The 10,475-nt window shown below is 33.9% G+C and overlaps 1 protein-coding gene across 11 annotated transcripts; it reads right to left on the minus strand.

Moving 5' to 3' along the window:
- Window positions 1-846: 846 nt before the first annotated feature.
- Window positions 847-10,316, minus strand: LOC129576760 (dnaJ homolog subfamily C member 5 homolog). 11 transcript variants are annotated; one of them, XR_008688924.1, is made up of 9 exons: window positions 9,071-9,396; window positions 7,958-8,192; window positions 5,551-5,689; window positions 5,269-5,421; window positions 4,948-5,082; window positions 3,619-3,654; window positions 2,914-3,097; window positions 2,450-2,618; window positions 847-1,600 (listed from the first exon to the last, which is right to left on the minus strand). XR_008688924.1 is itself a non-coding variant. In XM_055462360.1 (8 exons), the coding sequence occupies exons 2-8, from the start codon at window positions 7,975-7,977 to the stop codon at window positions 1,572-1,574; spliced, it is 696 nt and encodes a 231-aa protein (XP_055318335.1). In that variant the 5' UTR covers window positions 7,978-8,192; window positions 9,071-9,396; the 3' UTR covers window positions 847-1,571. The 11 variants fall into 11 exon arrangements, 10 of the variants coding, with proteins under 10 accessions (XP_055318335.1, XP_055318337.1, XP_055318336.1 ...); XM_055462360.1 differs by lacking the exon at window positions 2,450-2,618; XM_055462362.1 differs by lacking the exons at window positions 2,450-2,618; window positions 9,071-9,396 and adding an exon at window positions 8,283-8,902.
- Window positions 10,317-10,475: the final 159 nt, after the last annotated feature.

The raw sequence follows: 10,475 nt of genomic DNA on the forward strand, positions 1-10,475 counted from the left end.
GGAAAAATTCGTACAAAAGGCAAAGATGTCAAGAAGTTCAACCTTTGGATGCCGAAAAATTCAATGACTTTTGTCACGAATGGCAAACAATCGTTGGAAGTACGCAATTATGTAAAAATCGAAAAATATAAATAAAAATTGATTTTTTTTCTATTATATAAAAATTGAAAGAAAAAATTTATTCCGAAAAAAAAGAACAAAAATGCAATCGGTTTAGTTTTTTTTCAGAGAATTTGTTTGTTTTTTTTTTATTTGGATGAGAAAAAAAAGAATAAATGAAAAATGGCGAATCACATAGATCATCGATAGCATGAAAACTCTCTAAAGTCTATAGTGTTTAGTAAATAACATTTAAATTGATATTCGCATTCTCACTTCGGATTTACTAAATCATTGCCCTGGCATTGGAGTGCAGTTGGCAATCCAAATTGATATAAATCTACACAAAAACATGAATGTTTGGTGATATTTGTTGTAGCTGCTCACAATCTTTTACTTCGAGCTGAACATAATCAAAAATGGTGTTATTTTCGTTGGTTAGTTGTTAATTTTTTTGATTATTGACATCGAATCTGTTTCTTTTTATCCAAGTAAAATACAAGAAAAAAAATTAACAAGAAATATTTGCACACTTGAATGCAATACAATTTGCAGCGAAGTGAATTCTTATGATTCGTTTATAATTTCATTTTTTTTTTCAAACTTTTAATTATTAATGTAAATATGTTTAAATACGAATGAATCCAGACAAGGAAGAATTTCTCATTATTTCTAAATTAGAATGCAATTGAAATTAAACACTTTGTTTGATTTGTTTTTTTTTTGTTTGATTAGAGACTGCTTAAGTTTTGTGGTTTAGATAATAATTGATTTTTTATTTGAATTTGTGTACATACAATTGCCTGTTGAATCATTCAAATGTCTGCTTAACATCTAAACGTTTTTTGAAAGTTCATTTTTTTTAGCTAAGAAACAAAAAATGGTAAATTTGCTGAATCTTGGAGCATTGTTTTTTCGGATGTGCAAGACTGAGGAACCATATATAAAAAACAGAGAGACAAAAAAATAATGTAACACTTAAATCCATACACATAAATCTGGGACTAAAATTATACACAATCAAGGATGGAAAACTCTGTGGAAATTCTTCATTTTTTTTTCATCGTCATTCTTTCGAGCAACAGCGGTCGCATACGCACGAACACGAAACGGCAAACCATAATAAACGAGACTCTAAATTGACAGGGTAAAATCAAAATATTTTGGTTTCTTTTTTTCACTTTATCATCCTCGACTCACTTTGAATGCTACGCTAAATTTTTTTGTTTTTTTTTCTCATTAAATTATTGGTTATTCAGTGTTTTTAATAGGTGGTAAATATGACTTTTTTTAAATATAATAAGCTACAACAATGACGTATATCAGTAAGTTATTAGGTTTTTTTTGATGTTGTTGTTGTTGTTTTGTTTAGCTTCTTTAAATTGTGTACACACGAAGAAAATTCAATTCAATTATTATGAATATAATAATGGCAAAAAAAAAATAATTCTGTGTCCTCTATGCTGGGTTTATCAACGCCGTGGAGAAGATGATGTTAAACCTGTTGAAAACGATACAAAAACAATTCCGATCATATGTTGGATTGTGATTATGAGAAGAAAAATACGAGACAGAGAGATAGCCTAATATTTTCATATCAAGCAATTGAATGGAAAATCAACAGAATTTACAACAAAAAAATTGAATATGCATGCATTATCAATATGAATTGAAATCAACATCATGAAAAATGTGAATAAAAACGAAACTCGCATTTACATGGACAAATCTGACATAGGTCATGTCCGTGTAAATACACGTGGAAATATCGGCTTTGATCAAATGAAACCATCAAATGAAGTATCCATTTGTATAAACACATGAAAAAGCAAACTTAAACAAATCTAGTCAATCATCAAGGATACACAATAATATTTCTATATATCGAACGAGAGAGAAAAGAAGAGGAAATTCGATTATCAATGAAGATGATTTCTAAATTAGAATTCATCTAATTCTTCGAAATAAATGTCAGAAGCTATTTGAGACAAATTCATCTGAAATAATTTTAAAAACTTACGTTGAAAAAAAAATATCAGCTACAAAAACTAGACAAATGGAGTTGAAATTGAATTGTAAATGAATTTGAAGAAAAAAATAAAGAAAAAAAAACAAAAATTTGAATAAAATTAGAAGAAAAATCAAATATAAATGTATCTCAAAACTGAGACTAACCAAAAAAACGCAATAATTTACATGAAATAAGCCTCTAATCTCATTTAAAAAAAATTGTTCAAAAAAGTGATGATGTAAAGAATACTAACTAAAAACAACGAAAGTTTGTTGAACAAAAGAAAACGAAGGGAATGTGTGTTTTAGCTGGATATCATTCTTGATCAAATGTACCCACCTGGTCATAAAATTCCAATCCTATAAACATACCACATGGAAATCAATTCACTTTGGTCGATTGTTACATCGGCAAAGGAATATGATGGATGAGCAATGGCAATGTTGGTATGGTGCTCATAAGTATGTGTTTGTATGTATATGTGTCAATTCTTGCTTGGCTTAATAGGCTATTGTTATTGTGTTTATTGAAGAAACACACAAACATGCACAGTGAATAAAGAGAGATGTACCGAGAGAGAAAAATGAATGAGAAAATGGAATAAATAGAAAAACAAATTTAAAATATTTCGGCATTTTTGGTTGATTGATCGCGTCCAAAATTCACTGTGGAAAACTCGGATGGTTGGAATGAAATACCGCACCCCACCGATACCGGCGACCTTAGTTCAGTTGAGTGCAAAAACCACCGATCCAATAGAAATATGAAAATGTCAATGGAAATGAGTGATGCCGATTAATTACCTGGTGTGTATGTGTTCTGTTCGGATGTATTGAGCGATGTTTGCTCTGTGGCAATGTTAGCAAATGGATTGGTTGGATTTGGATTTGGAGCTGGCATTGCGATTGGCATGTTGAAATTGCTGGTTCCTTGGCCAGGTGCCGGTTGTGAGGTTACCGGACCGCCATCCATATCATTGAAGTCCTCCTGTAAAAATTGCAACAAATTGATACATTTAACACAATTTCCACCTGTGTTTTGAAAATTTCAATTCTTAAATCTTGCATTGCTAAATCGGTGTATTTACATCGGATATAATTTGTATTTTTTGCTCTAAATTCCAATTGAACATCTAAAATAAATATGTTTTGCTCTAAATTTCGAAGTTACATCTAAATGTGTTGCTGTAGCAACATGTCTACATTTGTTTTTTTTTTTTTTTTTTTGCTTTTACTCGTCTGTGAAATGAATGTTCGAATTTTTTTTGAACGTATGATGATCGATTAATACAAAATAATTGTCCATACAAAAATGAATCTTATTACATAAAACGCACGTTACATTTTGGGGTTGGTGCATGCACATGCGGAATGAATATAAATCAAAATGAAAAGCATTTCTTGTTTGGTTTAATTTTTTATAATTTGTTTCCCCCTTTTCGGAAAAGTAAATCAATAAACAAATTCATTTATGGAAAAGAGTTATGAGAGTGTGTATGTGAAACTTACTCGTCCTGATGTTCCATCTGGATGATTTCCATCACGCTGGGTAAATAAACAAATAAATTAAAAGGAACCAAATAAAAAAACAACAAAACCAATAACAAACAGAAAAGAAAAGAAAAAGAATTTCAAATGCAGATTATATTTCGATTATTATTGTTTTTTTTTTGGAAAATTCAAACAAATTCAAAATAAAAAAAGTTAATATCACAAATAAGTTTATAGAAAAGAAAAATTGGTGGAATCAAGAGAAAAAAGAAGGAACGAAAAACGTTTTTGTGAGAAAAGAATAAGATTTATTAATAAAAGTGGTTCATCAGACACTGAATGATTGTGAAGGAAAAAAAGTAGTTTTGTGTTGTTGTCGATTAAAGCCAGAAAACGGAAACGGTTGCGATTGAGCGACAATTGTCTATAAATGCTCACATATGGATCTCTAATTGGCACATTCGAAAGAATAAAGTAACAATAGCTCGCCTACATTTCATGTGTAGTGCTTTTGCAAATGGGGTTAATAGCACCAAGTATGTTGCACGGCATGCAATCAGCATATACACACACATGAAAGCCCTTGTCATGGCTATTTGAAAGTGTTACTTTTGTTCTAAAACCTTGACAAACTCGCGGATACGGCAGGCTAATACTTGATCAGGCTCTCGACCCAAAGCCGAGTGAGCGTGTGCGCCCATGACGCTCAAGTGCCAAATGAAATGCAAAATGCCCAACTTTCAGTATGTATTTTTTATACGTCTTAAAAGTCTAATTAATTTGAATACAAGATTTTTTTTTTGTTCTGTTTTATTCGTGCTTACGTATCACAAATGAAAGTTATATGAATAGATGAAGTGTGTTTTTGTGTGGTATGAGACTTGGCAATAAAAATGAAATGTGTTAAAAAGAAACGAAAGAACAAAAAAAAAATCAATACAACGATGACATGGAGCCAGTGAACGCATACACATACGGTGCGTGTCCAAAAAAAAAACGGTGAAATTTCGTGCAATTTTCGATCGATCATATTCATTATTGACTGTGTGACACATGTATGCGATTAGCTCGAATCAAAAAATAACAACAATAAACACAGTCGCAAGCGATATGGGTTTGTGATTGAGTCGGGTGAAATTGTTCATGTTTTTTTTTTGCTGCTCTTCAAATAACAAGTGCATTTGTCCATCTAATCGCTATGTTAAGCACAAGTTTAAGTTTCGAAATTGGAATTTGTAAGTAAGAATGTTAAGAAAAAACAAAATTAAGGAATGAAATAAAGGAAAAAATTGTGTCTTTCTTGACTTTGTGTGTCTTTGTTTGAGTCATTGGTTCAAAACTACTTACGTGTAAATGTTGGTAATCCTTGGAATCATGATCATGTGGTGCCGGTTTGTATTTGCCGAAGCAGAAATTACAACAACAGCAGCAGCAACAACAACAGTAACAGCCTGTTATGATACCGCAAATGATGAAGCATGCCTGCAATCGAAATGAAAAAAATAAAATAAAATTAATTGGAACGATTAAGACCGCAAAGTGTCATATTTGATTAGCATTTGGGCGACGACGACAACGACAGCGCCAGTGGTGATGTCGCGCGCGCAAAGTGAAAACAATTCTCGCAAAAAGAAAACAAATCACGATTGAATTTTTGGCGCAACAAACCTTGCAGGCTGGTGAAGTAACCACAAAGTATGCGTTTACATTCTCTTCGCCGAATTGCTCCGCAATGTAGAGTCCAAGCGATCCATAGTTATCGTAAATATTTCGTTTCGTTAAATCGCTTAATATTGAATTTGCCCGATTCACTTCCTTGAACTGGAAAACGAAAAATGGATTTGATTTAAATATGTTTACGATTCATTTCGAAGCAAATGATCAACTCCAAATTGAATTGACCAAAAATGCATTTCAATCAATGGTTGACGCATAGTGATGTTCACTCACCTTGTCTGCAGCATCTGGATTGTCTGGGTTCTTATCTGGATGGTATTTAAGTGCTAGTTTTCGGTACGTTTTCTTAATTTCATCGGGTGTGGCTGTTTTAGAAAGACCTAATATTTCGTACAATGTATCTCCAGATGTTCTAAATGCATGCAGAATGAAAGTAAAACAAATGCAACGTTTGGAATTGAAAATATTTTGCAAATAAACAAATGGTAGAAGAAAAAAAAAATGTGTGGTGATTAAAACGAATCTGTGAAATGGCACAAATGCAATTGAAAATGGAATATCATTGTTTTGTATCTTAAGAAATCAAGGCTTTGAAGATTTATCAGCCCAGAACATCATCGGATTGTAACAACAAAAAGAAACAGATATGCATGTGAACGCACGCGACACATTTATCTTCTAAGATTTCAAAGATCTTGTTTGCTGCTGAATATCACGCGATACTATGTGTTCGGCGTTTGTGGTTTGATGTTCGCATGTCGCGCAGAACATGTGTAATTGTGTATCTCTCTTGATTGCGAAACGAACAAGTCGAAATCAACATTCAAATATTCCGCACACACACACACACAATCTCTCTCTCTCGCACACTCACTCTTCACAAAGTGGTGAATTTCAGCGTATCAAGTTAAACCGGCGATACATGAGATAGATTGTATTGCGTGAGATTGTTTTTTTTTTGGTGTGTGCTCAAAATCACCCATCTGAAAAGTAAAAATGCTGTTTTCTCATAAGGTATCAATTGTGCTGGTCAAATAAATCCAAGAGTCGAATGCAGCAGTCGATTTAAACGCAATATGAAGAAACGAAAAAAGATTCCAAAAAATTACATCCAAACGCTGCTCCATCGAAATTCGATCGCATTTGGTGTGTGCGGGCCTGTTTTGATTTTGTTCATTCGTTTTCAGAAACATTTTTCAGCATAATAAACGCGTATGTTTTGTGCATTTATGCAGAAACCACAATATTCGCTTCATCTGCAGCTAGCGGCTCTCTATGAATTCTCAATGCCCAAAATAAAATACACAACAACAGCATCGATTAGCCATCTTATAGCGCAGTAAACGATGCATCATTGATACAGTTTTTAACTGACTGATGCTGCTGCTGCTGCTGCTGTTTTCGTTAGTTTTTCAATGCTATTTGCGCTCCAGCCAAAATCGCATTGAAAATAACCCAATTTCGGTGGTGATGCGCTACGAGAACTTGGCGTTTTCTCTTGAATTTTTCGATTCACTTTGGAATATTGACGAATATTCTACAGCTGAACAGATGAAATACGAAGCAAACTGAAATGTTGTCACATTTGCAGCAATTGCTTAGAAGCTATCTATGGTTTGAATTACCACGTGTTAACGCCTTTGAGCGTCAAATTCAAAATGAATGTTTGCAAAACATTTGTCACACCTTCGCCCATTACTGAGAAACCTATTCGTTTTAGTTTTGCATTTTGAGTCACATATCAGGAAACTTGATATCTCAAACAGATTTTGTTATGAACCATAAAAAACCGTCTCTTATCAAAGTGAATCATGTGTTATCGAAGAAGAAAGATTCTTCTACCGACTGTCAACACAACGCCATACTGTTTTAAAAGTTATCACTTTTTTAAAAGTTTTTTTTTTTCGCTTTCGGTACGAGGGGATTCACCTCAATAAAAGGCTGTTCATATCATCTCAAACGGAATCCAATGAACGCATTGATACAATTTGTATGATCAACAAAATTGTAATTAGCCTTGAATCATGTTTTAAAATGTGAGCCCATCAAAAATGCCAGATACTGAAACGAGATTGGTCGATGCGGCGCCTTGTCGAAGGTTAAAACATTTGCTATAGTGGTGTCAATAAAAAAAATATCTAGAATAAGGAGCAATGGAAAACATCTGCTCAAGAGCTGTCGTCGTCTTGTACACACACACACACACACGAATGGAGAAAATGCTGTAGCGTTAGCGTGTATTCTTGTGTATGTGGCTCAACACATACGGCTTGGAATTAAAGAAAATTCATTTGCATTCAACTAATGAAGGTTTTTTTTTTCTTCCATTTTTTTGCTGCATTTTTATTTTTGTTTTCTAGCGAACGAGAAGAAAAAGCTGCTTGAACAAAATCAATAAAAGAAGAAGAAAAAAATGCAAAAGTTTTGACGTGGAATCACAGATTACGCCGATAATGGTAGCACAAAACAATAACGAGCAAGTTCGGAAAGTGGCTGTAAAAATCGATTTTTCCTGCATTTATTACAGTACACCAAACTATTTTTATACACACACCAGTCATATAATCAAATGGAGGTGTCATATTCAAAATATGAACGAAAAAAAAAATTCCGGCGGAATTTCGATGTTTCCATGTTATTTCGTTGGTTTGTTTCTTCTTTTTGAAAAATTCCTACTTACGACAATTTTCTCTTTTCCATTGTGGATTTTTCTTCGTTTTCTTGCCTCGATTCACTGGTTGTCTTTGGAATTTAGTTTCCCTTAAATGTACTTAAATCACTAATTGACTATGTCACTGTGTGTACAGCGTTCAGTATTTTCTCTGTCTCTGCCTCTGTCTCTGTCTCTCTTCCTCCGTTTCTCGGTCTCCGTCTCTTGGTATATGCTTCTGCCTCGGATGGAACGATTCACTTTTCTATCGGGTTAAAAGACACAACAAATTGGAAATATAATACGTATAAATATGTTTATATAGAAAAAGAAACCCCAAAAAATAAACACACACAGAGAGACACAACAATTGTCAAACACTAGCGGAATTTCGTTGAGTTCAAAAATTCAATCGATCCACAGGTATCTTGGTGTGTCTCTTGGAGAAAAATAAATTATTGTTTTTCAGTTGTGTTGTTTTTTTTTCGATTCGGTTTTGGTTTCGATTTCTGGAACATACACACACACACACACACACACACATTTATACACACTGCTTGTGTCATATAAATAATCAAAGCAATCGAACGGCAATAACAATAAATGTTCATGTAGAACATAAAAAAATAAAACTGTTCACTTTTTTTTATTTTGAACACGTCCGAAGAATATTAAAAGAAATCATACTGAGTGAGTGTGAAATTAAAACGATAGAAGAAAAGAAAAAAAAATCGGTTATACACATATGCACATTCGTACACCCGTGTCAGAATTACACTAACTACTTTTGATGATATAAAAGCCACTCCAGAATATTGTGAACTGATTCCGACCGACCGACTGAAACCAAAGAAAACGGTTTGTTATTTGACAAAAAAAAACACACACAACTTCTGAATCTCGAACCAAAATCGTGCAATCGTTGACAATTGTGTGTGCATCAAAATTGTGTGTATTTCCGCAATACCACCAAAATCATTGCAGTTTATACGTTTATTTCTTTCTTTTTCGTTTTCTTGTGCTCTTCTTCTTCTTCTTCTTCTTCTTCTTCTTCTTCTTCTTCTTCTTCTTCTTCTTCTTCTTCTTCTATTGCGTGTATATTGTTCTCGTTCGTTTTTTTTCTCTTCTCTCGATTTGACTCACCAAATAAAAATGTTTCAACGATGTAATTTTTCCACCAGCAAAACACTCGATTAAATCACTCTGTTTCTGCCTGCGATTTGTATTAAAATCGACAGCACAGTGAATTTTCAGTGAGAAAACGCCGTTTTTCCCGACGATGAAACTGAAAAACTAAACCACAAATTCTTTCGAATCAAAACCGAAAAGAAAAAATGTGTACAATTCACGTTATTTGATATATCCTTATGGGTGCTGTTCGCTTTCGTTTGTGCTTGCAATGGTATTTCGGTGCGATTTGAGCGCAAAAATTTACTCTACATCGAGAGAGACAGATGAATACAAGCGAGAGAACAGCCAAACGTATGGGAAGGAATGAAAGAAAAAGAGAGAGAAAAAAAAACGTCGTACAAGTACACGAATGCGTACGCGCGCGTATGTGTTTGTGTATGAGAGAGAGAGAGAGAGAGAGAGAGAGAGAGTGTGTGAGTGTGTGTGTGTGTTTGCCAAACTCATTCAATCGATAAAGGAATAGTTTTGCCGTGCACGTCCCGTTCTGCATTTTGGTTACACACAGCCACATTGAAAGAACACGCTGCACGTGAAAAGTCATACGAAAACTTGTGCACACATCAAAATCCGAGCAAAGCACATTTATGGCCGTGGAATATTCATCATGACATACAACACTATATACACTTTGTGATTGTATATTTGACGTATGCGATCACAGCATTTGTATTGAAAATGATTTCAATTCATTTACATATCGAATTACATATTGCATTTTAAGTCATCTCGTAGAAGAGAATTTGCATTATACATAAAAGGGAGATTGCACTGTTACCTCCACAGCAGTTGAATTGTTGCCCCAACAGCAACAGCCACTGTTTATGTCCATCAATTGCATCGTATTGGTAAAATGCGTACGCTAAAGATTTTTTTCGGTTTTATCAGTTCGTTCTTCTGTCACAACGTTGGCTGAGTGTGTGAGTGCTGTTTTGATTGGCTTCACAGCCGAGCTGAACACGAAAGCCACTGTAATACAGAGAGAGAAAATTATTTTTTGAAGAGCGAGAGAACGAAAAGAAAAAAAAAATGATGGCTGACATTGAGCCAACTGTCAAAGCGTGAATCCGTTGCATTTACATTGATCGTGTAAATGAAACGCAACCCCTTTCATCATGTACCAAACTTCGTGCAAATGTTTGGAATAAAAATTTTATCAATTATTTTTTTTTTTTGGGTGAATGAAGAGAAAAAATTGAATATCACCCATAGCAACAAAATGAATGATTGATTGATTTCGGAAATGAGCCGTAGTAGAGCTCAAAATGAATGACAATCATGGACACAGTCATCGGTGTGTCGTATTGGTTGTGTAGACGGTCCGTCATCAAGATGCCTTAATGTATGTAGCAAGTGCGTT

The sequence above is a fragment of the Sitodiplosis mosellana genome, unplaced genomic scaffold (assembly GCF_009176505.1).
Source record: "Sitodiplosis mosellana isolate CC-2019 unplaced genomic scaffold, AAFC_SMos_1.0 Smas_scaffold_6191, whole genome shotgun sequence".
Classification (NCBI taxonomy): Eukaryota; Metazoa; Arthropoda; class Insecta; order Diptera; family Cecidomyiidae; genus Sitodiplosis; species Sitodiplosis mosellana.

What these genes read in the sequence shown, in the direction of transcription:
- LOC129576760 (XM_055462360.1), bottom strand. Translation starts at nt 7,977, where the DNA reads ATGGAAAAGAGAAAATTGTC. An exon ending in ATCCAGATGCTGCAGACAAG is followed by an intron (nt 5,422 to 5,550) that starts GTGAGTGAACAT and finishes TTCGTTTTCCAG; the next exon opens with TTCAAGGAAGTGAATCGGGC. An exon ending in ACAGAACACATACACACCAG is followed by an intron (nt 1,601 to 2,913) that starts GTAATTAATCGG and finishes CGTTTTCAACAG; the next exon opens with GTTTAACATCATCTTCTCCA.